The 26,536-nt window shown below is 54.8% G+C and overlaps 8 protein-coding genes across 8 annotated transcripts; 2 read left to right on the forward strand and 6 right to left on the reverse strand.

Annotated features, from left to right (window-relative positions):
- Positions 1–105: 105 nt before the first annotated feature.
- K489DRAFT_313490 (ras-domain-containing protein) lies at positions 106–1,345 on the forward strand (the record flags this gene model as incomplete). Its single annotated transcript, XM_033600940.1, has 3 exons — positions 106–219; positions 332–1,023; positions 1,105–1,345. 3 exons carry the CDS (start codon positions 106–108, stop codon positions 1,343–1,345), a joined length of 1,047 nt encoding a protein of 348 aa, XP_033463737.1.
- An 815-nt stretch (positions 1,346–2,160) lies between these two features.
- Positions 2,161–3,305, reverse strand: K489DRAFT_123083 (uncharacterized protein). The gene has a single exon (XM_033598983.1). It carries the CDS (start codon positions 3,189–3,191, stop codon positions 2,346–2,348), a length of 846 nt encoding a protein of 281 aa, XP_033463738.1. The 5' UTR covers positions 3,192–3,305; the 3' UTR covers positions 2,161–2,345.
- A 1,348-nt stretch (positions 3,306–4,653) lies between these two features.
- Positions 4,654–5,283, reverse strand: K489DRAFT_407410 (uncharacterized protein; the record flags this gene model as incomplete). Its single annotated transcript, XM_033607363.1, has 1 exon — positions 4,654–5,283. One exon carries the CDS (start codon positions 5,281–5,283, stop codon positions 4,654–4,656), a length of 630 nt encoding a protein of 209 aa, XP_033463739.1.
- An 8,270-nt stretch (positions 5,284–13,553) lies between these two features.
- K489DRAFT_123152 (YVTN repeat-like/Quino protein amine dehydrogenase) lies at positions 13,554–16,693 on the reverse strand. The gene is made up of 2 exons (XM_033598984.1): positions 16,272–16,693; positions 13,554–16,210 (listed from the first exon to the last, which is right to left on the reverse strand). The coding sequence occupies exons 1-2, from the start codon at positions 16,602–16,604 to the stop codon at positions 14,033–14,035; spliced, it is 2,511 nt and encodes an 836-aa protein (XP_033463740.1). The 5' UTR covers positions 16,605–16,693; the 3' UTR covers positions 13,554–14,032.
- A 1,341-nt stretch (positions 16,694–18,034) lies between these two features.
- On the reverse strand, positions 18,035–19,392 carry K489DRAFT_367893 (uncharacterized protein; the record flags this gene model as incomplete). Its single annotated transcript, XM_033602899.1, has 3 exons — positions 18,035–18,869; positions 18,942–19,036; positions 19,231–19,392. The coding sequence occupies 3 exons, from the start codon at positions 19,390–19,392 to the stop codon at positions 18,035–18,037; spliced, it is 1,092 nt and encodes a 363-aa protein (XP_033463741.1).
- Positions 19,393–19,931: 539 nt separating this feature from the next.
- Positions 19,932–22,883, forward strand: K489DRAFT_407413 (uncharacterized protein; the record flags this gene model as incomplete). The annotated part of the gene is made up of 2 exons (XM_033607364.1): positions 19,932–21,911; positions 21,978–22,883. 2 exons carry the CDS (start codon positions 19,932–19,934, stop codon positions 22,881–22,883), a joined length of 2,886 nt encoding a protein of 961 aa, XP_033463742.1.
- A 106-nt stretch (positions 22,884–22,989) lies between these two features.
- Positions 22,990–24,291, reverse strand: K489DRAFT_377147 (glycosyltransferase family 2 protein). Its single transcript, XM_033604093.1, has 2 exons — positions 24,161–24,291; positions 22,990–24,101 (listed from the first exon to the last, which is right to left on the reverse strand). The coding sequence occupies exons 1-2, from the start codon at positions 24,172–24,174 to the stop codon at positions 23,480–23,482; spliced, it is 636 nt and encodes a 211-aa protein (XP_033463743.1). The 5' UTR covers positions 24,175–24,291; the 3' UTR covers positions 22,990–23,479.
- A 520-nt stretch (positions 24,292–24,811) lies between these two features.
- Positions 24,812–26,434, reverse strand: K489DRAFT_377149 (S-adenosyl-L-methionine-dependent methyltransferase). The gene has a single exon (XM_033604094.1). It carries the CDS (start codon positions 26,358–26,360, stop codon positions 25,272–25,274), a length of 1,089 nt encoding a protein of 362 aa, XP_033463744.1. The 5' UTR covers positions 26,361–26,434; the 3' UTR covers positions 24,812–25,271.
- Positions 26,435–26,536: the final 102 nt, after the last annotated feature.

Below are 26,536 nucleotides of genomic sequence, written 5' to 3' on the forward strand. Positions count from 1 at the left end.
CGCCGACAGTCGCCTGGGCCCATCACCTCTGCCATCTGCTCGCGTCTCGGCCAGCATTCATCCCGACTGTCACCTCATCGCTCTCATCAGCAACGTACACCCACCATGTCTCCCTCACCCAGCTTGGAGGCCAAGATCGTCGTCCTCGGTTCACAATCGGTCGGCAAGACATCGTTGGTCCATCGCTATGTCCAGAACGCCTGGATTGACCCACGCAAGGTACACTCCACACCGAGTCCTCGTGACACAAGACATGCTTCCCTCTTCCCTTGCTGGCTTCATATCAAGATTGAAACATCATCTCGACTTCCATTGACCACATCCACTACAGGTGCAGTCCACCGTGGGAGCATCCTTCTTGACTTCCAAAGTCCACGATCCCGAGAGCGGCACCACCATCCGTCTCCAGATGTGGGACACTGCCGGCCAAGAGCGCTTCCGATCCATCTCACGCCTGTACTACCGCGGTGCGCACGCCGCCATCCTCTGCTATGATATCACCAGTAAGAAGAGCTTCGAGGAGATGGGCATGTGGTTACAGGAGTTGCGTGATAACTGCGGAGGTGGTCAGGGCAACGAGCCTCACGATATGATCCTCCACGTGGTGGGCACAAAGGCGGACGTCGTCGCGGCAGATCCGCCAGCGAGGGAGGTCCCGTTCGAGCGATGTATCAATTACGTCGCGGAGCAGCTCTATCCGAACGATGCTGCGATGTCCACAGGGACAAAAGGGGACCATCACGCTCCATATGCGACCCACTCAACAACCTCTTCGACTCGGCCCCGGACACAGTCGTCCACTGTTGCGGCCCACCTCCGCGATAACCACACCGCCGACCAAGTTTGGGATTGCTGTCACGAGGTCTCTGCAAAGACCGGGGAGGGCGTGGACGAGATTTTCCGCGTCGTGGTCCGCAAGCTGGTCGACCAGCACCTGGCACGACTAATCTACGCCCAAAGCCTACAACGCCGCGGCCGGACCGACGAACGTGCCTATGACATGATGACCCCCGGTCTGCCCACGTCCGGGTTGGCTTCCGGCGCGGCGACCGCTGGCAGCGGCGGTGTAGGCACGGGATACTTCGACCTTCCCACCGGCGGCAGCGGCGGCGGCCGCGGGGCTGCCAACGGCTCGATCGAACATGCGCTCGGCAACGGCCACAATGGTAGCTTCCGGATCGGTCACGGCGATAAGAGGAGGAGTTGGCTGGGCGCGCTGGGGGCGGGGATGCCGACGCCTGGAGGCATGACGGCTTACACGACCGACGACGATTTCGATGAGCAGCAGGCGGCCATCTGGCAACAGCAGCAGATGAAGAATGCAAAGGGCGGGAGATGTTGTTGAACCGCTCGTCCGAAATCACAGAGGCTGCACTTCGAAGCAGAGCGTAGCTCCCCGATCGTCCCGGAGACTCCTGGACGCCTTCACGTCGGCGCTGGATCCCTTGTCGGACCATATTTCCCCGCCGAATATGACACCCCACATCGGATGGTTTTCTGAAATGCTTAATCCCAAGTGTGAAGATCAGCCGCATGATCGCCTTCACTGGCCGACGTGCGTGAATACTCTCCTCGGCATCGCAGGATTGGCATCATCCATGGGAGACGCAACAACTTGCCGAAAATTACATTCTCCTCCAACCAACCAGGGGAACCTGCAGATCAATGGCACGACTTCCGCGACGACCGCACCTGCCGGATATATCCGCCTTGACCTCGATGGATGTCGTTCGATCCGCCGACTTGATTCCCATCACATCCATCGGCCGTCATTCGACCATGAGAGGAAAGCATCCCAAGACGGAAGGAAAACAACTGGATCACACGCGCATTGTTTGCACGAGCACATGGAGTCCGGGATCTGTTCCCAAGGGGTGCAAACGCCACCCCGGAAACAGAAGAGCCTTTTCTGTGGGAGAGGGACCCGTCCCCTCCAGACTGGCCATTCCTCCCCAATGAAACGCCCGCCGTACATACCCAATCAATCCTCCCACCCATGGGGGAAACAAGATGGAGTTGCACGCATGAAACGAGGCTATGCAATTCCTTCGTCTCGCTTCGTATGGGTTTTCGGATTCGGTATCAATGCATGCATGCACGTATGTATGTATGTATATAGCCACGGCACAAGCGAACCCGGGGATGGGGGAACCAAAAAGCACATATGTCCTGTCCCGCGCACTGGAGAGAATCCTCTGAGGAGGAGGCCGGCGGGAGGCCAATCCGTCGCGTGGGCATGTCTAGCGTCGTCGTCGTCGTCGCCATCGCGTGGCCATGATGTTTAGATGGCTGGGGGAGGCCACCGCCCGGGCATGATCACAACGGCGACGACGGTGTCCATCGTGTTATCTACCTATCAGGGCATGGAGATTAATGGATATTAAGACTTCCACCTCCGTCGCGTGCATGGACTGATCACCTCGCCCGGGCATACTACAGCGTACATGGGCAGTGTAGTGCGGCATAGACATACGGTCGGTCAATTGGGTCCTGTCGTAGCAGCAGCAGCAGCAGCAGCACCAACAGTAGTAGTAGGAGTAGTAGTACAACAGTAGTAGTGCCCCACCAGCAGGGCCCTCTCGCTCCGACGTCAACCATGTGATATCGCCAGACAGGAAAGTCGTCAATCCATTTCGGGCAAATGATCGACATGGACCATCGCCCTTGGCAGTCCGCCACGCCCATGCCACATGCCACATGCCCACGCCATGAAATGAAATGACGCCCCCCGAGATCTGTTCCATGTACAACAGCATGCAGGAAGCTCGCGTGGCTTTTTCCCATCGAAACTCGCGTCTACGAGGGGGGCAGAGAGAGACGCGGGAGGGGGATCGCCCAGTACGAGCACAGCGATGAGAGAGGCTACGGATGAGGTGAGGTCCTATGTGAAAACACAGGAGATCGATCATTTTTGGGAAGATTTCGGGAACGAAACCCGATCGGCGGATGATGGACGACAGTACCATTCCCAGTTCTTTCCTCTCCTTCTCCTTCCCGTTCGTCTGCTGGGGGGTTTTTTTTCGCAGGATCGGTGCCCGAAGACGAGGGAGGGTCGGACGGGACGCGACGACGACGACGACGACGACGACGACGGCGATGGGGTATGACAAGTGGAGTATGTGATCGAGTATCGACGTCGCCGGAAATCGCCTGAGGTTTTCCCAACCCCGTCCCCTCCCTCCATCCTTCATTCATCCAATCAATCGATCACCATCAGCGAGGGGAGACGAAAAAAGAAAGAAATATCTCATTAGGATGGCATGGACGGTCGCGTTTCCGGGGCGGGCGGGCGGCGCCAAGACCTCTGGGCGCGGTGTCGCCAAGAACCCCAGAAGACGCCGGCGAGAAATCCTTCGCGGGCCACGCACGGCACGTGGCGGTGTGTGCGAGAGTCGTCGCCCGCACCCCCGAAGAGACGCTCACACGACGGATGGACGGGCTAACACTGTCCTGCACCTGCACCTGCACCTCCACCTTCCTTTCTTCACGCGGAGAGGACCTGCCTGGTTCTCGACTGGGCCAGCCGGTTGGCTGGTCGGGCGCGGGAGCGAGCGAGCGAGCGAGCGAGTGCGATTGAGAGAGAGACAAGTCACGCGAGATGTCACAAGTGCACACTGAACGGGTTTTATCTTTCGTGGTACGGGAAATATGACTCGCGGGGACTTTTCTTTGTTTGGGCCCGTTTTGATTAGGGAGAGTGGACCCAGATATTTGGTCAGAGAGGGAGAGAGGGAGAGCTCGATTCCCATGGATGGGGGGGGGGGGGGCGGCCTGCGGATGAATGCCAAGTCGCGCACCCAGGTCATGCACGTGAGCCTCCTCCATCATCATCATCGCATCGCATCGCATCGTCGGGGCTCGAAGGGGGGCTTCATGCGACGCTGCAAGAAAGCCGGCCAGCCCGAATTTCCCTAACGCTTCCTCCTTTGTACCAAGTCACTACCGACAGGCATGAGGGGAAAAATGACTCAAACGCCTCATTTCTTTCCATAACGCGATCGTCTTGTTTCAACAATTCGGGGATTTCCGGCGTTCGCTTTCGTGACGGGACACGATAGGTAGGTAGGATGGCGAGGACATGGCGGTGCCTCATTGGCGGGCGCGGGTGGCGCTTTCCTTGGCGGCGCACCGGGCTTGGCACTTTCTGCATGTGGAGCCCGTTGCGGGAGAGAAGGATTCCCTCCCTTGTCCGGTGCAGTGGGAGCAATCTGGGAGGATGTCGCCGCCGCTGCTGCTGCTGGTCGTGAGCAACTTGCGGGGGAAAAGTTGGAGATGATTTGCCAATCTCTCGTGCCGGCCGAGTCTTGGGGCCCTAAACTGTGCCGCAGACCAGGACTCGCCTAAGCTCGCGATCCTGCACTCGTTTGGTGGAGTGCGTGTCCTGGGCGAGGAGGATTCGCGGAGGAGCCGCACATGGTTTGTGTGTGTGTGGAGGAGCTTCTCTGATTTGAGGAGGGATTTCCTTTTTCACGAGCCATGGCGTTGTCGATCTTTGCCGGACCTGGCCCGTTGTCGCGTGAGTGGCTGTCTCGGGACGAGCTCTGCGTTCTGTTCAGGTACGTCATGAGATGAACGGTACGGCAGCTATGCAGGCGGTCCGGCCAAAATATGTTAGCAGGTGTGTGTGTGTGTGTGTGTGTGAATGCGTGTCTTTCATCCTTGGTAAACGAGGGGAGACGAGATTTGCAACGCACCCCGACCGATTTTGGCGCTCGATCTCCAGCCGCGGGAGATGAGACCACGTGCAGAACTGATGCTGTTGGGTCTCTTTTTGGCCGAGCTCGTGCTGGACATGCTGTCCAGAGTGGCACTGCTGTCTTCGCGAGATGGCTGGACGTAGGTAGGGTAGTTCTTGCGCGCGCTGGGGAGAAGTTCGTGAGGATCGGAAGTGAGGTAGACACGCAGACGATCGTTTCGCTCACGATGCCGCGCGCCGCGTTCGTTCTCGGGCTCACTCGAACTGCTGCTGTAGCGGGAAAGAGTGTTGACTGTGTTGTTGCTGTCTCGGCGATGCGTCTGTGCCAGGAAGGAGATGTCGGTCTGTGAAGGTGCGAATCGCGGTGTGAAGAGGCCGCCGTTACCGAGTTGTCGATGTGTCGACTCTCGTACTGAACTGTGTGTGCCCTCGCAAAAGGGACAGCCATCAACACGAGATTCCCACCCTTGCAAACGGAGTCTCTGTTGACAGTTGGCGAGGTGGAAGCCGGGTTGACAAGGTTGGACCAGCTCATACCAGCGATGGTTGCATGGTTGAGTGGAAACGTTCAAGCAAGCGACGCACATGATGGCGCTGATGTGATTGTTGTGGATCTGGGAAAAGAAGTGGGTCCAAGTCGGTGTCGAGGACAGTGGGAAGTGGATAGTGAGGTGATCGGGTGTTTAATAAGTAGATGCACGCGATGTGATCGCTGCCTTAGTTCGGCTGGGGTAGGACGGCGAGCGCACGCGACTGAGAGGGAGAGAGAGAGCAAGGTGATGGCGACGAATCCTCTTCTCCAAGGTTTGGTGATCCTTCGAGGCGACCACGCGAGAATGTCTCGGGTCAGATGGTCTGGGCACTCACGGGTTCACCCTGAAGGGAACTGCGGGCGCGAGCTCTGCTGGGCACCGCGCGATGCTGCTTGGCGACGGGAGCAATCCAGATTGGCTGCGATTATTTCGATGGATGCGATTGGGATGGGTTGTGATGAGGGCGTCGAAGTTGGGAAACGGCGTGGTCTTATAAACAACGATGCCGGTTGTGAGTTTGGGCGATGTGCGATTGGATGCCAGCGGGAAAGCTGTGCGACTGTGGGAGGATTCGAGTATATCATCGACCAGATAAGAGACGGCAAACGATGTTGGTGGTTGCGGCGACCCTCGATTGCCACAATTCGCGATGATGAGGTGAACAAGGATCGTGAGAAATCCTTCGAGGTGCGTGGTTCCAATGAGGTTCGGATCGACGAGTTTTGCCGTTGCGCGTGCGTCAGACGGGCGACCTTATATCACGTCGTAAGCAGCAGAGGGTCCTGGAGACGAAAGAGGCAATGCTCTCTCCCTGAATGTCAATGCTCTGGGAGATAAGAGTGCCAATCGTGTGGTTGAGTGATGCGGATCGCTCACTCTCGGGCTGGTGGGTTAAGTCCGGATGGTGATGAATGAAGAAGGAAGGTCAGTCAGGACGTAAGACCGGCGTTAACGTCGTCGGTATGCACTCAGCGCCCGAATGGAGGAGAAGGTGCGATGGATCCGAGTGTCAGCAAGGATGGTGTATGATGGAAAATGGTGGATGATGCGGTAACGGTGTGTTGTCTGTCGATGATGGAAGAACCCAGGGATCGATCGATTACAGTACTGCAGAAGGTTTGATTGAGAGAGGCAGAGAGAGAGAGAGGAGGTAACGCCCGTCGGACTCGAATGTTGATGACGAAGACGAAGACGATGAAGAGAAGACGATGTCTGCCTGGCAAAGGTGATGATAACGGCGGCGGCGGCGGCGGTGGTGGTCAAGGTATGTATGTATGTATGTATATCTGTCTGCCTGTACAGTACTCTCTCTTCTATGCGAAACGTGTGGAATAACGGGAGTGGAGGTGCGTGTATGCGACAGAGCGAGAGAGAGAGCCATGGAGTAGTGTATGCATGATGTGGTGCGGCCCATTTACAGTAGCAGGAAAACCTTCGTAGTTCATGTACACCTACCTACCTATTTACCCAGTAGTATAACAATGATGTGCCAGCTGGTGGTGTGAGGGCAACGTTTATTACACACACCTCCTCCTCCAGGGCTGCCTGTTTCCACCATTCCAAGGTTATCACCTACTGCATCAGGGCTTCATATCACTCTTCAAACCAGATTGCACCGTCAAGAAGGATCATCCGACCGTAGCTCCCGATCCTGAATGATCATCTCGCACTGCTTTGACTCCTCCTCCTCCTCCTGGCATACTGTACGCCTCGTTGTTGTATTGCACTTGCTACAGCAACTCATCCGTGAATTTGATGGCAGTGCATAGCGCTGATTGATGACCGACAACCAGGCAGCGCCGCAGGGGGAGAGAGAGAGAGAAAGTCGCCTGATGAACGGTGCTGCAGTCGAAGCCACCACCATGACCGACGACGCCTCCACCGACGCCTACAGCACCCTCGGACGAGAAACACACACCGTATGCAGATCCGACAGACTGCCACCCCATCCAGTGGCTTTCGAAGGATACCTAGGTAGACAGGGAGGACACCATCATTATCACAGTCCGTCGTGCTCTATCCCAGCGGTCAGGACGACAACGCAGCCCAACCAACGGCCGCCTCTCCTCGGAAAATCTCTGTGGCTTGACGAACGAGCCTCGCACGCTTCGTGAAAAAAAAACCCCACAAATCAGTGATGTGTCCCGCCCGTCCATCCATCCAGCAATATAGACGTCGTCCAGTAGTAGCTTGCCGCCTACCGATTCTTCCTTGCAAAAAGGCCCTGTGATGCCACGGCTACTGTGTCTAGCACCTCCTCAACCGCCCGTCCGCGCCCTCGGGGCTGTCTGGCCGGTAGCCTGTTTCGCCCGTCCGGCTCGTCGTCGTCGTCGCCTTGCGCTGTCTAGGGCAGCCCGTTGGACTACTGACTACTGTACCTGACCGCCGGACGGCTTCCCGCACACGGGTACACCCTGTACATGCATCGACCAGCTCTTCCAGACAATCGGAAGAGAGCCAAGCGCAGCGTGGCCTCCTGGGCATGATCCAAAGGAGATTCGACTGCGGGAGATGCTTCTCGATCTGTCATGCCAGATGCGAATGGTTTAAGACGGGGAAACGTAATGGGATGGACCTGGCAATCTCGCATTTTGCCCGACGAACGAGAGTGCCAGTGCTGAAGCGACATCTCATGAGCACGTGCGCGACGCTCGATCTTCTTTTTTTCCCGGCTCCTTTGTCCCATGTCAGTCACACACAGACCGTCGCTTGCTTTCTGCATTGTACCGTCTTGCATCATGCATATGCTTTCCTCGTCTTTCCTGGTTGAAGATGCACATCAACGACATGGAAAGACAGGGTAAACATCGGCGGAGGCCTTGCATAACTCGCTGCGACCCGTGCATCCGTGACTCATACCCGGCCTTGTTCACATCATTTACTCTGCGCCTCTGCGTCCACAATCACCAATTACTGGTTCTAGCACATCCCAACGCCATTCGCAGTCGCAAAAAATCTCCTCGGGGAACGGATACGAGTGGATTAATGAAAGCGTGGGGTGTATGCTAGCTGTGTGATACTTTCGGGCAGCAATGAAACGTTTTCGAACAGTGAAATGATATGCCTGCTGTCGTGTCATAATAACGAGGCACACAGCCCAAAACCCCGAGGGTCGCGTGCGTGCGTGCGAACGGAGAAATGGTCAGGTACCAGGTATTGTACGAGGATAGCCAGACAAATGCGCACGCCGCCGCAGATGTCAACGGCGTCTGGGCCCTTTCCTTTCAGCAGCAGCGGGCGACGCTGAGGGACCGGGCATCAAGGTTTTGGGGCGGATGGCGGATGGCGGCGGCGGCGGCGCGCGCGGAGAGTCCGGCAGGAAAGAAGAAGGAAAGAAGGAAAGCAAGAGAGGAAAGCTGATCTCGGCGGGTTTCTTTTCGCCCATGCATGTCCAACACCGCCCACCACCACCCTTCTCTCTCCTCGTGTGCCGTCTGTCTTCGTCATGAAGCTTTCCCGTTTGCGGCCGAACGGGACTCCGTCGACAATCCCACTGTAAGGAGATCTTCCCTCGCGGTCGTCGTTGCCTCACAGCCATCGCATCACGATTCTCCCCGACGATTAATACGCTCCAACAGCGCATTGTGCGATGCGGATCACTCGGCATACTGACTTCGCAGATGCCCTGGATGCGTCCATTGCATCATCCCAACGGTCGCACATGAATCGCAACAGAATCCGGCAAAAATCTGCCGCGCGAATCACATTGGCCTCGCGTAGGGAACTCGGAATGTCGCAGTGCCCTGGAATGATAACATCATCAACGGTGATCGTCGTGGGCGCAAAGCATATCTCACGATGAGAACACTTATTAAACGACCTCAGCGTTGTCGGAGGGGGAAAGGTGACTTCGAATGGAGCCAAACCTTGAGGATTTCATCATAGAACCTGGTATCTTCACAATCGACGAGGTGTATTGAAGAGGCTATTCCTCGGATGGAATATTGGATCTATACGAGGACACGACGATCTTTACCACATCATCATGACCCGTTATCACCTCGACAAAGGCCCTCGCATCGTTTCGCGCATATGCGCGCTCGCGGATGACGGAGAGAAAAGAAATGCTATGCATGTCTCAGGATTCCCGTTGTCTCACATCTCCAGGCTTGCCGAACCCCCCGGAGCGAGGTCCCCGACGCAAGCCTGACCGCCGGGGTTTAGCGCGATTCATGGGGTCTTACGTATGACGGTACGAATTTCCTCTAGGCACGCCAAGAATCTACACGGCGCGGATTCGAGGGGACTGGTTTGCGATTGAGGATGTCTGACCGTAGGAATGCATGTATGGATGATACTGTGATGGTGATTAATCGGGGGCACGGTATAGCCATCCGCCGACTGATGATGTCGAGTGCTATGCTTTCGCCAAGCCGAAACTCTCCTCTGGACAAGACTCTTGCGGCGGCTATCTTATCCAGGCGACATCCTCAGACATCATGCGGCGGCGTAGACATACATATCTTAGGTATAGGTACTGTGCGCTCTGCATACAAGCAATGCAGCGCCGAGGACACGTTCCAGACTTCGGCTGATCATCGCCTGGAGGAAATGGTACTGTGCTGCAGTACTGCACGTATGTAATCGACATTCGACATCGAACGGACGGACATGCAAGGCCCACACACCGACGTCTCAGCCTCGCGCCGATCTCCTTCCTCCACCACCATCGTGATATCGACGCGGCTGGTGCATGTGCATGTCAATGCATCTGGTAGATTTCGAACTGACACATGCCAATCGTGTCGGGACTCCCGCTTTCCAATTCCACGTAATGCCAAGCAACGTCTTTCGCGCGACCTTTTATTGCAGGGCGTACCCCGGCAATCTGGCAGTTTTAATCCTCCGTGCTTCTCTGCCGTTCCCGCGTGGTGGTGAGAGTGAGAGATGGTGGAAAACACGAAGGGCAGGGTATGCTTGACCATAGGGCAGGGAAACAGATCCTCTGCAATCTCGAATAGTGGAAATCACCGGAAAGCCCCGATCATGGGTAGCAAGGAGTAGTAGTGGTGGTGGTAGTATATTGGCCCTACATCCTCGAATGTCTTCGCTTGAGCTGCTGGTGAAGTTTTCTTCGCGCCGGCATGGGTAGCGTCACGTGTGAAGAGGATTTCTTGTCTCTTTGTGTCCTTTGCCCATGGAAAATGACATATCATCGTCGTATCATTTAGTCATCATACTGTGCCATGCCGTCCATGTATCATTCTGCGATCCATACAGCCCTGCAGCCCACCGGAGCAGGCATATATTGATGATGACACACAGCTGTGACGGGGGCCAGACCAGGCCAGCAATCCATGCATGTGCTCTCTTCGGCTTCTTAACTATCATTGGGGGAAGTCCTTCCCGGTTCAAAGCATAATCTCTAGAGCAATCCTTCCCTCCCTCTCTCTCACACCGATCACCAACGCAGGAGTGAGTGCGCCTGTCCTTTGATAACGTTGGCTAGAATCTCACTACAGAATCTGATGTTAGCTGACTGCTTAAGATTCAGCAGGTCTACAGTACTGCTATCGTGTAGGGTTGATCACAGATGATCGCCACCAATCCTATCCTTTCGCACTATTTTTGGCAACAGATTCCCTCCCGTCTCGTGTCCTCTGGCTCTCTAATTGCTGCGGAATCTCCCAACTCACACTTCCAACATCGCCCGTCGTGATCCTACTTCATGGATGATACTTTTTGCCAAGCTGCAGGTTTTCGCATTGATCACGTTTCGAGGGATGCGGTCGGCCTGGTTGACCACCAAGTTTCTTATCCTACACCGCTCCCGGCTTGGCACGCTCGCTTGCTGACACGAGAGGCGCCTCCCGAGCGCCATGTCCCGAGCCCGACGCACCAAGTGACACCTCCGCTCATGCGTTGATCGCTCTCAGGTGGCTTGTCGCCTTGTTCACCCCGATTCACGCACGTGGCCGGTCGCAGTCTGGATGGTCCAGATGTTTCCGTTGGCAGTGGTGCCAACATCTGCTTGCTTGTCACGCTTTTTCACGCTTGTCCTCGAACTTCCCTGCCCGACGACCAACTTCTCACGGGACCATCCGTCGAAGGTTTCGCGGCAAGGGCACAGCAGCGGACCGGCGGTTGGCAAATGGAGCAAGCGGACGGGGGGAGCGTCGGCAGACAACGATCCGGTCGAGTCAATCTTCGCCGCGCGACGTCCTTTCGCGAGGATGAAATCCCTTCTTCTTCTCGAGGAGGGCTGCATTACGAGAACAAGCGTCAGCGATGTGCATTCCGTCTCTCGCATTCGGATTGCGGAGCAAGCAGTGATCTTCCCAAACAACATGCCTGACGAGAGGAGACCCAACCTCCAACTATCGATCGAGCCATCACTTGTGTCCGGGCATGGGAGGCCCCCAAATCAGGAACATTCATCCCAAGCCATTGAGCCGGCCCACGTGCTGCCTGGGACGAGACCTTATACGCTCTCTCTCTTTCTCTCTCTCTTCCGGCACATTTCCACAAGCCACGGCAAATTCGTACGAGGGGGCTTGCTCGCCCTCCGAGGTTCGAACAGAAAATGCCGAAAAGCACAAACGTGCTATCCGTGCGCCCGATCCTTCTCCCCGTCGTTCTAGCCCACTTTGTGTGTTGTGGCCAGACCATCCGTCTCCGATGGGATTGTCGCATGTTACAGTACTGTACCCCTTCTTGTTATCTCTGAGAGCGCCGCACGGACTGTTGATTGCCGGCAGTAGTTGATGGGAAGTAAGCAGGAGGACGACGAGGACCCTGGACGTCGCAGAGATCATCAACGTCCTGCCTGATGATAAGTCGTTGCTGTGCCGCTTATGCCGATCGTGATGACATCCATGGTCTCTCTTCCCAGACGCTCAGACGGTTTGTTGGATGACAAGTGACGCATTCCCACCGAGCATTTATTTTCCTGTGAGGCTCCCCCTTACGAGGCGAAAGGCCGAACCTGAAAGCAGAGTGAACGTGAACCCACATCGCCTGAATATGGAATGGGTAATGCTTTTCTTATGGTGAAGTTCTCACAATCTCTCCATGTCTTACACCTTCAGTTGTTCGGTCGACCGTCATCGATCCCAGACCGACATGAACCACTGATCACACAGCATGGTATACAAGTCCCTAGTACTGTACGGGCTACTAGTTCCTTCCATTTCTGATACATTACCCCATCTCATCGATGATCATCATTCACATCGAAAGCGTGGGATGTTGGTATCTCCTTTCCTCCTCCGCGACTCGGATTCACGGGCACACAGACGGGGGCGGAGATGGCCCCCAAAAATGTCTTGAAACGATCTACTCATCTGAGCAGTGTCCCCGCGTAAGTTGGCTTTCCCCCAACCCTGTGGAATCATAGCATGCTCGTCATTCTCGCGAGCCCCGGTCAGGGTTTCGAACAACGAAAGGTCCCCTCCAACTGCGAGATGAACGGGTTATGCGGAATGAGAAACTCGGTGAGGACACGAGTGGGCATTTTCGTCTAAGCAGTACTTTCAAACGCTGTAGCAAGGTCCACTCAGATCACACAACGATCTCCAAATCCCTCCCAGGATGTATCAATATCTCTCTCGGAAAGCCTCGGACTCGGTTCCTCCAGAGTGTTATCGTCGGGGGAGGTGTACACAGAGATGCGCATGGCATCTTTTGCTCTCTCATGCCGTACCGCCCAGTCACAGGAAGAGAACATCGTCGCCGTCGCGGATTACCGAGCGTCGTGGGTACGTTCTTGCTTGTCATCGGGTGTATGTGCACAAGCAGAGAGATGTGGAGATAGAAGGGATACGTAAATTGTGATGTAGGTGAGCGCACGACGTCTCTCGATGATTGCAAGCGAATAGGGTCGCGGTCTAGAAGCACGCATGCCATTGGTGTAACTCTTCTCGATGTATTCAAGCTTTTCTCGTGTGTGCATGCGTCGTTTCACATGGTACGAGGATCACACGACATTATCGCTGTCATCATCATCGTCGTGCTTTCCAATATATCCTTCCGTACCACGACTACTCCTCGCCATCACAAGTCGCTGTAGAAACGTCACGGTACCATGTGACACAGCTCTTGATAAGCCTTCTCCGCATCTCCCGACACAGACGATACTTCCCGGATGGTAAAAGGATAGACCAGAAAGGCCGAGATACTTGACTGCGGAGTCGTGCTTGACCAGTCGGTGAATGCGTACGACGTGCGCGCGAAATGGCCCGGGAGACTTTGTCATTGCGCGCGCGTGAGCTTGTCCTATGAGGCCAATCATGTGGGTTTTGCTGCCAAGGTGTCATTCAAGCTTTTTCTCTTGTTTCTTTTGTTTCCTTGGGAGTGGAGAGCGGGAGAGATACCACCGTCACACCGGGGCGACGTGACATTTGCTCGCGAGGCGGGTCGGAATCGACATGGCCTGCTCACCGGTATCCATAGGGACGAGGAATGAATGTTGCACAACGGGCGGCCATGCACTTCATATGCTGCTATGGCTACCGAAGCGCATTATTGCGAGTCACATCCCGTGAGCGGCTTTCTGTATTGCTCCGCTTCGAGATCAAGCCCCCTCCTTCAGCGCATATGAGAGAAGGTTTGCGGGATCCCCATTACCGGTAGTCAGATTGAAGGCATTTTTCTATCGCCTCGATGGAAGTAGGGGCCGGGGTTCCATAAGTTTGCAATAGTGGTAGTCGTTCGATTTTCATTTCTCGCCAGTCTGGTCGGCGTCATGTATGGCAGACAATTCCGGAAGGGCTCTTGGTGGAAGTTCGGTCATGGCATATCAACGGCGTATGATTCGTGAAGATTGAGATCATCGAGTCGGTGACTGGAGGTCCATGGCTGTAATTCATTTGCCAAGCACAAGTCGTTTGCTCAAATCCAAAACCTTCACGTCCCCGTTATCAGCAGATAATGCAAGGAAAGCTCCATTCCACGACAATGCAACGTTGCTCGGCCCGTAGGGGTACGGAGGGTCGATTGTCTCGAACCTCCCGCTCGCGGCGTCGCAGATCCAAGGTTTCTCCTCGAAATAAGGCGGCAGTTGAGCGGCGATGAGGTGACCGTTAGGGGTGTGAGCAAATTTCAGGAAGCAAAGATCCGGCCGCTTGACGCCTGAGATTTCCAGCGCGAAGTAGTCTCCGGACCCGTCGATTTTGTAGATTCCGATCTCGTTTGTTCCGCTTCCAAGTGCGATCGATGATCCATCTGGGGAGAAGGACAAGCCGACAAGTGAATGGGATCCACCCAAACCTCGAGCGCCGGCGATATGCGAGGTTATTGTACGTTGTAAAACACCCGATGAGGTGTCGTAGATGTTGGCGCCCTTGGCGGTTGTGATGGCGACGAGCGATCCATCAGGAGAGAATGCGATAGTCCCCTCCGTGCCACAGCAGTCCGCGTCCACGACAAATTGCTTCAATTGATTGGCACTGGTGTCGAAGAACAATATTCTCCCTCCCTTGCACATCGAAACCAACACCTCTCCATTCGGCGAGAACTCAATCGATCCGACTGCCTCCTTGTGATGCCGCACGACTCGGCCGGCTAATCGCTTTCGCAAAACGCTCGATTCGGTGTGCCAGAGCTCGATACTTGCGTCCTCGTAGCCGATCGCGAGATATGTGCCGCTGGGACTCAGAGCGAGCGAATATATACTTTTCAGCCCAGTGACTCTGATAGTGCCCTTGGGAGTTTCGCTAGTGGAGCCAACGATTTTGATTTCCTTGGAGACACGATCTGCACACGCCAAGTAACGGCCGTTCTTCGACCAAGCCAGATCACAAGCCCGTCGACATTGCAAAACAATTCCGCCGTCCGTGAATTTCGTCTTGTTAATACTGGCAGCAGGGGAAGTCACCACTACGACTGGCGCAGGCACAGTCCCACTGTCGCGGTTCAGACTTCGGATGGTAGATACCGTGTCAACCGAACCCGTAGAAAGCGAACGGCTTTGCGATTCAGCGTCGAGAGTCTCGAAGCCTCGCCGTAGTCGTTCCTGCGACTGAAGCGGAATCATCGACAAATATACCTTGGCGCGGGAATTGTTCTTCTGCAAATCGCAGATGCGCGCGAGCAGTGCAAGAGATTCATGGCATGACTCGTGATCCTTCCCAAACGTTCTCCGCCGGCTACGGTAAGTGTTCTCACAGGTTGTCCGTGCCTGGTCTAGCTTGCGATTTCGGACGTATACCTGGGCAAGGAGGTGACTTGCAGTGCATAAGACACGTACGTCATGGGGAGCACTCGGCTGTTGCTCAACTACCGCTGTGAGTGATACTTCTGCTGTGGTTGTGTCGTAGAGATAGAATGCCGACACTGCAAGCTTGCACTGGATATCGAACAAGTTGTAAGTATCGCGAAGTCGTCGTGGAAGCGCATGTATCAGGGTCAAGGCTTCTTGTAACAGCGCATCGGCTTCTTCAAAATCGTTACGCTCGAATGCGGCATTGCCACTTTCTAACGCAGCGGCCGCAGAGTCCACCGCGAGCTCGTCTTCAAACTCTGAATCCGCTTCGCTTACATCTTCGCGGTATTCCGGATGTGCTTCATCTGTCGAGACAACATCTCTAGACGAAGTCGGAGCTACATCATCCACGATGGCAGATTGATTGCGGGCCGTCTCAGGGTAAGCGGTGTCTGGTGACAGTGGGCCATTGTCGTCCAATCGCAAGCCATTCATGGTGCTGATCCAGTCCACGATTTGCGGTGCGCTTCCATTGGCGCTGTCAAACCGCCTTGATGGCCCACTCGCGACGCTTGCCTCGTACAGCGTCGAACCCGAGGAGAGATAATCTTGCGCGCATTTCACAAGTGCGCCGTCAAGATTCTTCCCTTGCTCGCGAATCGAAGTTTGGACCCTCTCCATTTGGTCAAGTAGATCTTGGTTGGCTAGTTTCGGTAAAATATATGTCACTTCAAGGTTGATAAGCTGGGCGCTAATTTGTAGTTTTGCGATGTGACCTTGGATTTGATATCGAGCCTGCTCGATTTCTTCTTCGCTCATCGTAAGCTGGACCTGATGGAGCTGTTCCACAATATCAGAGGGTCTGCCCGTTGAGCATTTGATATATGGAGAAATTACTCACGACTCTACTCATCGCACTGGTGATCTCCGGACGCATGTTTCGGACGGCGCCGCCCAACTCATTTAAATATTGGTCGCATTCGGTGCGCTGTCTTTCGACAATACTGAAGAGCTTGATGTCTCTGGATCCAAGATCTCTGCCTAACAACTTCCTGATTTGCCTATCCAACTCGTCGCAGGTGTTTCCTAACTGCATGGTCTCCGTCGCAAGACTACTCAAACTCACGATGCTGGTGTTCGTATCGCGATATAACCCATATAATTGTGCGCCGACTTCCCAGGCCGACTGTGCGGACTTCGCGACATTCGTCGCAGTCTGCGAAGGGTCGCCCATGTCCCCGGTCGTGCGTTGTTATTTTTGCATCATCTGCGACTGTGTCGAAATCAACTGTGACGTTGTAAGCTAGACGGCTGTTTTCGCGATGGTGTGGCTGGGCTTCATGAGAAGCGCACAACCCTCGGCAATGTGGAGGATGCCATTATGATAGATCTTCGTTTTCCATATACACTGCATGTATCTTGTCGAATTGCTCCGTATGTACACGAAGACTATGCCAATATTTTGCTTGCAGGTCTCCGAAAAATGGCTTGGTAGCAAATTTGTCGTTATTGAGTCGAGTGGCATGAGAGGAAGCGGCATATCTTCAATTGTTTGTCACAGCATGAGTAATGAGAGTCGCACAACATCGTATCGAATGCTACAGTCAAAATGTCGGGAAGCATGACACATCCCACGACTGATTAATGGTAGTCAATTGCCTGTTAGTTTATCTATCATCATTACAAATTTCCTGCTACTATGATAGCTCTCATTCACTCCTGCCCAGGTGGTCATGAGCGATAGGGTTATGCCAACATGAAGCGGGAATCTTTGCAGTGTTCTATGTCTTGAACACCAATCAAATAACAAATCGGACGTATGTACAATTAAATATGCGGACCTGCTGCTATTCTCCAAGCATCTGATCGCTTGTTGAATGGCACAAAAGAGGGAAGCCTGCGCAAGATATTCGACGCAGTTCCAAGCCGGTCCTCTTAAACCGAAGCCAGCGGCGCGAGGACATTCGAGAGTCTTTATGGCGGAATGCCCAGAGCTGCCTAAGATTGCGAACAAGTGCAATTGGCTGAGGGACAGAAGTCGAAGGCGCGCCAAAGTGTAGGGTGGACTGCGGGAGGATGTGTCTCAAACGATGGAGGAGCGCCCCGAGAATGCCGCGACGCACAGTTCTTCAGTTAGTATTACTCGCATCACATGTTTGTTGCGGGCGGCGTTTGTTCAAAGCACTTGCACGATGTCATGACCGGTTTGATTAAGAACTTCCCAGCATCTCGTGATCAAAAGGAGCCAGAACAGGCCTGTCTGTGCTGTGGCGATGCTGTGGTCAACGCGCTACTCCTTTGCTCCTTTCACATGTGTGTTATGAATTGTGCCGCACCGATAGTGGGTTCGTCATATCAGTAAGATGATACCGAGGCATGAAGACGGCGCTTGTTTCGATGAGCATTTGGCTTTGCATCATATACGGGGGCCGCTTGCCGCCTGACAAAGCGTCCAGCTGCGTACTCTGTCCAACTCGTGCGATGCGCATACATCATCTTTGGCTTTGGTGCGCTAGAGGTCATTGTGCCGATACAATGTACACCTCAGCATGTCCTCAAACTCTCGGACTCATGGATAACGGGTAGGCGTTGTGGCCATATCATGCTCTATGCTTTCAGACGTTCATCTGATTATTGTGTAGATCAGATCGAGCTTTGTGGGTCTCATGGTGCTGCCCTTGCCAGAGGATACCACAAAGGCCGATCGCTGTGGGCCTCGTCGTCGTCATCATCATCGTTGACTGGCCTCGACGAGACCTTAACGCGATGCGGCATCGACGAGATCTTTTGATGATTGAGTTTAGGCTGTGCGAGGTTGTCCTCTTGTGAATGCGCAGGATGGCGAGGCTGCTGATCTCCTGAGGCTTTGGAAGCTTTGACGGCGGGTATCAGAACATCCTCGTCGAGGGAACTCGACGAGCTCTGTAATGGTTTCGTTCCTGGTGGAGATCGAGCGATGTCAGTTGATTTCGTTGATGTTGGCGTGGGTTGATTGGACAAAGGCATTAATGTAGATTTAGTTGCGAAGATTTTACGAATCGGTACGAGTTCGTCTTTAGCTGTCTGCTTGACCTTTGCTGGCGAAAGCTTAGTCGGCGACGCTTTGCGTGGTGATGGTTTTGCGACGATGGATGCAGGGCCCATCATCAACGGACTCGTGAGTACAGAAGCGAGGTGGCGATCTGCACTTTCGACTGCCGAAGTAGTATGAACAGCCTCGTTTGGCGACTTCGCCGGTCGCTCTGCGGACTGCACTCTTGCGAGAAGTTTGCTTGACGTTGGCTTCGAGACCGAGACGGCATCATCCTGTGCCTTGGTAGGATGTGCTTCGTCAAGCTGCTTGCGAAAGGAATTTGTCAGAGCATTGAGCAGACGTTGTGACTCTCGCCCGGTCAGCGGCACCTGGCGATGGAGCGAATCTAGCCATTTGTTGATCCCCTGAGCGATGGCGGTTACTCGCATTGCGTTGATCGATTTGCGGATATCCGGCAGCTTCGGGCTACTGCGTCACCAGAAGAGCTGGTGACAAAAGCGGGATGTCCAACAGACAAAGTGATATGGTCTACCTCACTTCGACTGTCCTGGCGAAGTATCAATGTCGAACTCTGCACCAAGAACGCATAACGTTGCATAGGGAGCTGTACATCTATCGGTGAATGCTCGGGGCTGGTGACGCCGACAACGACAACGACATTCGACGTCAAGGTCGAGACGCGATGCACGTGATGACCCTCCCGCCTTGGCGCTATAGGGAGCACTGCTTACTACTGCAGGTGTGATGATGCAGTATTGGAGCGATGAGCGATGAGGAATTGTTTGTGCCTGTGCTTTGCTGCGCCTCTCGGTTTGTACATACTCACATGCTGTACTGTGCTGTACTGTGTTGTACTGTACTGTACTGTGCTGTGCTGTGCTGTGCTGGATTGTATCCCGTAGAGCTTTGCCTGATTGCCCAGGTGTTCTGCACAGCACATTCCATATTCCTGCACTGTGGCTCCCTGCAGGCGAGGTGTCTCATCCATTGTCATCAGGCCTCAGGCCAACAAATTCACCTGTCCACTTAAAACAGTGTGTCACCTCTCTGAATCCAGCGCTGTATTATTATGATTGTATAGCACCTGCGCATATTGGGAAAGTGGTCCTGCTGCTTGGTACCGTATTGGACTGCACAGTAGGCGTGATTCTATTGCTACACACTGCGGCTTAGATCATCGTCCATTTTCCAACCTTGCTCCTCCATCATCTACCATACATCTTCCGTCACCGTTTTTCTCAGCTGTTCGCTGTCCTGTTGTCCCGAGAGGATTGCAGACCTCGCCAATTCATCACGTGTATTCACGCTCTCCGCGCGGCGTATTGGTCGCAGCTTCGAAATCTGGTGCTCAACCCGGCACCCGTTGTTGCAGCTTTTGTCCTCTTCACCAATCCAGACCCGTTCCCGTTGTCTCACCCACATCGAACTCGCTTGTCACCTCTTTGTTGATATTGCACTCTTTCGTGCATATTCAACCACTTCGACCAACCGGCTCAGTCCCGGTACATCATATTCACATCCCACACAATGTCGGAAATCGAATCCAGGCCTACACGAGGCCGTAGCTCCACCCGGGGAGGCAGAGGCAGCTACGGTCGTGGTGGACCGCGAGGCGGTCGCTCACATGCTAACGGACATGCGACAGAGCCCGTGGAGGAGTCATTTGAGGACCAAGGCGAACTTGGCGAGATGAAGAAGAAATACCAGAGCGAATTGGGCTTGCTGAAAGACATGTTCCCAGACTGGACCGACACTGATCTTGTTTTCGCTCTGGAAGAGGCTGATGGCGATATACCGGCAACTGTGGACAAAATCACCCAGGGTACCGTTTCTCAATTCTCCGAGGTCAAGAAACCCAAGGATCGAGCTCGTTCCAAGGCCAAAGAGGATGTCACTCCCGCAAGCTTTACTGACAAAGCCGGCTCCGGTAGCCGCGCTCGCGGGCGAGGCGGTTTGGAAGGCACACGAGGCGGGCGTGCTCGTGGCACTGAGCGCGGCAGAGGTGGTCACCGTGGTGGAAGAGGAGGTCACGCGACCACCAATGGAACCGCTAAGGACAATACCGATGCTCCTGCACTTGCGGCAGACCCTTCAGCCTTGGATAGCTCTGCGACCACCGACGCAGTTGACGGCTCGGCCGGACTGCCTGCACAGGCAACCACGAACTCTGCAGACACCGATGCGCCTCGAGCTCCTGAATCCAATGCTGGTGTTGGTGCTTCAGCTGGCGCGGATAGTTCAAAGAACGGGGCAGCTCTGGACAGTGGAGCGAAGAAAAGCTGGGCAAGTATGTTTGCTCAACCTAAACCAGTACCTGCGGCGTTACCAAAGAAGGCCCCTGTCCCGCAACCGGCCGCAGCTGAGCCTCCAGTCGTGCCCTCGCAAGCTGAGGCCAGTACTCCAGAAGACGAGGCTGCTCAAATTGCATCGACGGCAGTCCCCGAGGTGCAAGTAGCGCCCAGTGATTCTGTCGACACTCCGGCAGAACGCCCAGAGACGTCCGAAGGGGATGCTGCTGATCTGGCCCCATCCACGGTTCCTTTGACTGAAGCCAATGTGGAGCATCTGCCCGATGACTCTGTGCCTCCAGCAACATTCACTGCAGCGAGCACTACTGGTTCTCTGGATCCACGCAATCTCACACCTTTGCCTCAAGCACCGATCGGTCGACCTGCGCTCGGTGGATATGCTACTAGCGCGAACCGTCTTGCCGGAACCGGGGGCAGAACCGCAAGCTTCCAGCGTCGCCTCAAGGAACAGCAAGAGGCTGTTGTCATGCCAGGTCACAGTGCAGTTGACCGAGCTGCCGTTCAGTTCGGCAGCATGGGCCTGAATGGCGAGCAAGGAATGGATGTCGATGAAGAGCGAGAGGAGCCTGAAACACGTCAGGCACCCCAGAGTTCCCCCCCTTCACAACCACGCACGTCGCTGCCACCCGCGCCTCGGCAAGCGTCTGATCAGCCCGAGGTCGTTCCCAGCGCTGCTCCGGCTGTGCCGACTCCTAAACAAGCCCCCGGTCTGCCTCCTGCATCTGCTCAGAACCAGCAACAGATCCAAGATCCCTCTCTGGGCCAGATCCCTTCCCAGGAACAACAAGCCAACCAGTACGGCCAATACGGTCGTTATGGCCAACCAGGGCTGCAGCCAGATCTGTCCGCCCAGTCACAACAAAAGCAGCACTACGATCCTTTTGGACACCAAACACAAAACCATTACGACCAGTACGGAGCGCACTCCCAGCATCAACCGCACGCTCAACAGCAGCAACAGTCATCGCTCAGCGGCCTTTCGACTGGCCCCAACGACTATCCTGGATACTACACGAATGAGCAACAACGCCTTTACAGCCCCTACGGCGGCTACGGTGGCTCCTACGCTCCCCAGGACACCCGAAGCCAGAGCAGCCAGAACCAACAGGATCCGTCGGCCATTGGACAGCAGCGTTCTGCCAGCGGATTCGGATCTGCGCAAGGCGACTCTGCTTTCGGGGGCCAGACACAAGTCCAGGTACGTTTGAGATCACAATTACCACATCGAGTTCAGATATAGTGTACTAATTTGTTCGATTGATAGGCCCAATCGAGATTCGGAGAAACACACGCACCTGGCTCCGGAAACAACACTCCAAACCCGCCGGTCGGCGGACAACAGCATCAGCAATCGCAACATTCGATGCAGCAACAACAACAACAGCAACAGCAACAGCAACAGCAGCAGCAGCAGCAGCAGCAGGGTCAACAGGGTGCTTATGCGGGTGCTGGCAGCGGCTTCCCGTATGGTCACCAATACTACAACAGCCCGTATCCTCAAGCATACCAGAACCAGTTCACGTACCAGCCAGCTTATGGCTCCTACGGATCTCAAAGCAACAAGGGTTATGCTGGCAACCCTTATTCTGGCAGTCATGGTTATGAGTCATCCTCGCCCGCACCTGGCGCGCCATTTGGCCAAAACCAGTCGGCGACCCGCGCCGCGAGTGGCTCGTCGGCACTGCTGGACGATTACAACCGAGGATCTAGCGCTCAGGGCTTCAGTGGCATGAATGATGCCTTTCAGAGGTCTTCTTCCGGCTTCGGATCCCAAGGCTACAACAGCCAGCAGCAGGGAATAGGAGGTGGCGCTCAGCCGGAGTCCACCGACGCTCTCAAGCCGTTCGGCACTGACGCAGGCAGCAAGACGGGCCCGGCGCAGCGACCAGGCTCCGCAGTCGGATCACAGCAGTCTGGCACCGCTCCCCCGCAACAAAGCCAACACAATGCTGGCAGCTTCGGTGGCTACCAGGGCTTCACTGCGCAGGGCCAATACCTGGGTGGACTAGGCGCGCAGCAGAGCGGCCAGACTGGATACGGCGGACAGCAAAGCCAAGGCGGCTACGGCGGCTACGGCGCCGGAGGCTTCAACCAGACCTACGGTCAAGGCTACGGCGGTGGAAATGCGCGCGGCGGCTGGGGCCAGAACTACAGCCAGGGCCAGCACTAGGCGTCTGCCTCCGATGATGACCCTCCGCTAACCGTATGGAGGAAGAGGTCTGACGATATGAAGTTGTACTTGTATGGGTTTCGGGGGCTGGGAACGACGCCGGGACGATGAGAAGCGGCATTTTTTTCTCCCTCGCTCGCAAAGATCTTCTCTCACTCACATCATTGTGTCGTGCGTTGGAATGGCGCTCGGTATTTAGTTAACTTCGGGAATCAGCATTCACTTGGACAAGGAAATTCAAGTCTTTTTGATGGGCCCTGAAAATTATATCTCCATCTTGTCTTGTCCGCGACTCTGTCTTGGTCTATTTCCGCGAGTGACCATTATTTGCCCAGCTCGTGCGCGGAATTTCACACCACGGCGGGCATCTCTGCTTTCTGAGATTTGAGAACTCTCCACGCCCCTGCAGAGGAACTGGGTTTACGTCCATCGCATGATCTAACGGTCCATCCAAGTGCGCTGAGCAGGCGCGCTGAGCAGGCGGATGTAGCTCGCGAACCCCTGATCTCCCAGTGGACACAGCCAGAACATTGCATCTAGAGACCTCTTGAGACGCCGGACAGATCCGCGATTCATCGTTGCTCAACATTGACTATCTAGACTTTAAGCCACAGACGTCCAACACCCTTGAGGTACTCCACGATCTCCTCGCCGCCCAATTTGCTCTCACCGTACACCCGATCGACGAAGCTGATGGGTACCTCCGCCACCTTGAAACCCATGGCCTTCGCCCGGACCATCATCTCCATCTGGAAGGAATATCCCTTGCTCTCCGTCTTCTCGATGACCTGCTGCAGCACCGACTTCTTGTACAAGCGGAAACTGCCCGTCAAATCGCTCACGCCCGGCTGGAGGATGGTGTCCGCGACCAAGTTGGCCCCGCGACTGACCAATTTCCGCTTCAGATCCCATCCGAACACGCCCCCGTCCCCGGCATACCGCGTGCCCGTGACGATGTCGTAGTTGGCCTCCTTTTGCTTGGCGATCATGATGGGCAGGAATTTCGGGTGGTGCGAGAAGTCGGCGTCCATGATGATGACGAAGTTGCCGGTCGCGAACTGCAGGCCGTGGACGTACGCCGTGCCGAGGCCGAGCTTGCCCGTGCGCGTGTGCAGTTTGATGTGGTTGGCGCCGTAGGCTTTGATGAGTTGCTTTGCGACGTCTTGGGTTCCGTCGGGGGAGCCGTCGTCTACGATGAGGACTTCCCAGTCGAGTTTTCTATTGCGCATAGAGTCAGATTGGCGCAGGATTACATTTCCCTTGAGGGAAATACTGACTGCTCGGTGAACATCCGCTGTAAGAGCCAGATGATGATCGGCAGGTTGCGACGCTCATTGTAGGTGGGTAGGAGAACGGAATACTTGTTCTTTGTGTTCGCCATGATGAGATCGTGACAAATAATTTGTTGAATGGAAACGGGAGTTGGAGGTTCAATTATACCAGCGCGGACAAGGAGCGACGTCAGTTGGAGATGCGGGTTGCAATCATTGAATTGTGCTTCTCAACATGCGGTCGACTATGTATGGACGGTAATTGCACATGCGAGCGGCCAGCTGGACGCTTGGCGCAGGGTCCAACACGAGGCGCGCGTCTCCTCCTTGACGCGACGCCACGTGATTTAAGCTTCAGCAATTCATTTCGAGGCTGTTGAAGTACAGATACTTGCCTGGCAGGTGGGAGAAGCACATTAGTCCGAAGGGTGAGAATGTAGTATATTATCCAGGATAGAAACAGTAGAATATTAGTTGCTCGTATAAGTAAGCATTCGGGATGACCCGTCCGATCTGATCGGGCCCCGAATGTTGGTTATCGCCCAATGATTTTTCATTGATCCGCTGGGCCGATCCTGCCACTGGCGATCTGCCTTGGACAGTCTTTGTTGTTCCCACCATGGCTTTTCTCTGACAAAACATGTCGGAACAGTCGTTGGCGGTCGCTTCATAGATTCATTCGGCGTTGGTCGCTCTGTGGACTCGCTCGACGTTCGTTGCTCCATATGTTCACTCAACGTCCGTTGTTCCGTGGACTCGCGCGACTTCCGTTTCTCCCTCCGCCTGCTCGATACCAGTCAGCGTTTGATCAGGAGCAAACAGCTCGAACGTAACATCTCGTAGAAATCTATGTGTTCAGTCGTAATCTTCTCATTCACTAAGGCCGAAGCCTCTCCGCCCCGTCTTGAAACATATTTTGGATTGGTGAATCATCATGTAGGTGTGATTGGCAATCATTGCCGTGCCGGGGGACGAGTGTAACTTACCGCTGTCGCCCATTTATCTCCGCCAAAGTGCGCGCAACGAGATTTTCAAACCAGATACAATCAGATTCAATGTTTTGCTCAACGTCCGCGGGTGGAATGTGAGGGCTTGTTACGAAGATTGTTCTGCACACTTATAGCTTCAGCGCAATCCCGCTGAATGGCTTGCTAATAAACTCCTTGCTCCTTTGATAAAGAGTCTTCTTAGGCTGAGATTGCTGATCCCCAGTCTGAGCCATCGGGGGCGCTGGTTTCGTGACTTTGGCGGGTTTGAGCTCAACTACCCAAGTGGTACCAAGATGATACCGTCTCTCGCGGACAAGGACGAGACCGCATCGCTCAGCCGCCTCGGAGACAAGAGCTCCGATTTCGCGATTGTACCAACATCCATGAAGCTCTGCATGCTTCTGCGCACTTCCGTCCAGAATGTTGTTGAGCCACTGCCTGTAGCTCCGTCCGTGCTCGAGCAGAATAATTCTCGCGTCTGGGTTTGACGTGTCTAGATGCTCGACCATATTCGCAATGAGCTGTCCTGGATCAGGTGTGCTGCAGAGACCCATAGTCTGGAAGATGGTATCATATTTCTTCGGTCCTTCCGCAGTCGGGGCGAGTGGTAGTCGATCGAGAGCCGTGGCAGGGAGAAAGCGGACGACCAGGCCAGGCTTGAGCAATGCTTCTTTTCCGGCGTACAGAGCCACCCACTTCTTCTTGCAGATGTCAATCATCGGAGCACTCAGATCGACAAATGTCAAGCTATCGACTTGGCCTTTGGTGTACACATCGAAGTATCCCAAATTTCGACCAGTTCCACAACTGACTTCTAGTACGTGACCCTTGCATTGCTGCGCGAGTTCCTTTCGGATCTTTAAGATTCCCATCAGCCATTCCGAAAACCCAACCTCGGAATCGAACTTGTCGGCTGTGTCATCGTATCTCGTAGAGACATCGGTCTGTTGAGCCAGGTCGGAGATGTTGGGGTTGGCGCAGGGCTGCCGCGCGGCGACAAGGAGCTGAGCGGAATAAAAAGCTATTCCACCAGCTACGGTCCAAGCGAAGAACGCTGGAAGCGCCTGGAATTTGGCGCGCCTCTGTGGTGATACTTGAGACCTGGAGCTCCATCGCGCCGAGGACGAAATTTGTGTCGAGGCATTGAGGTTGAAAATTGTGGCGCCAGCCGGATTTCGAGAGGCTACATGGCGGGCAGAACGAGCCAAGGACTGCATCGGTCGCAGAGACAAAGAGCTGTACTTTTTATAGCTCGATAATGTTGTATGTATCAATATCCTGTGATTCGTGGGAGGGAGGAGCAGTGCAGTTCACGCTTGAACAGTCAGCATGCACTTGAAAGCCACCTGCCGCCCGCCCGGCGTCTGGCTGCACAAGCCAGCGTTCAATTGTG

The sequence above is a fragment of the Dissoconium aciculare genome (assembly GCF_010015565.1).
Source record: "Dissoconium aciculare CBS 342.82 unplaced genomic scaffold K489scaffold_2, whole genome shotgun sequence".
Taxonomy (NCBI): Eukaryota; Fungi; Ascomycota; class Dothideomycetes; order Mycosphaerellales; family Dissoconiaceae; genus Dissoconium; species Dissoconium aciculare.

Excerpts from the sequence above, each read along its gene's own strand:
- K489DRAFT_123083 (XM_033598983.1), bottom strand. The coding sequence starts at position 3,191 with ATGAAGGATGGAGGGAGGGGACGGGGTTGGGAAAACCTCAGGCGATTT.
- K489DRAFT_123152 (XM_033598984.1), bottom strand. The coding sequence starts at position 16,604 with ATGGGCGACCCTTCGCAGACTGCGACGAATGTCGCGAAGTCCGCACAG. Across the intron at positions 16,211-16,271 it reads CCAGTGCGATGAGTAGAGTC|CTCCATCAGGTCCAGCTTAC; the intron begins GTGAGTAATTTC and ends ATTGTGGAACAG.
- K489DRAFT_377149 (XM_033604094.1), bottom strand. The coding sequence starts at position 26,360 with ATGCAGTCCTTGGCTCGTTCTGCCCGCCATGTAGCCTCTCGAAATCCG.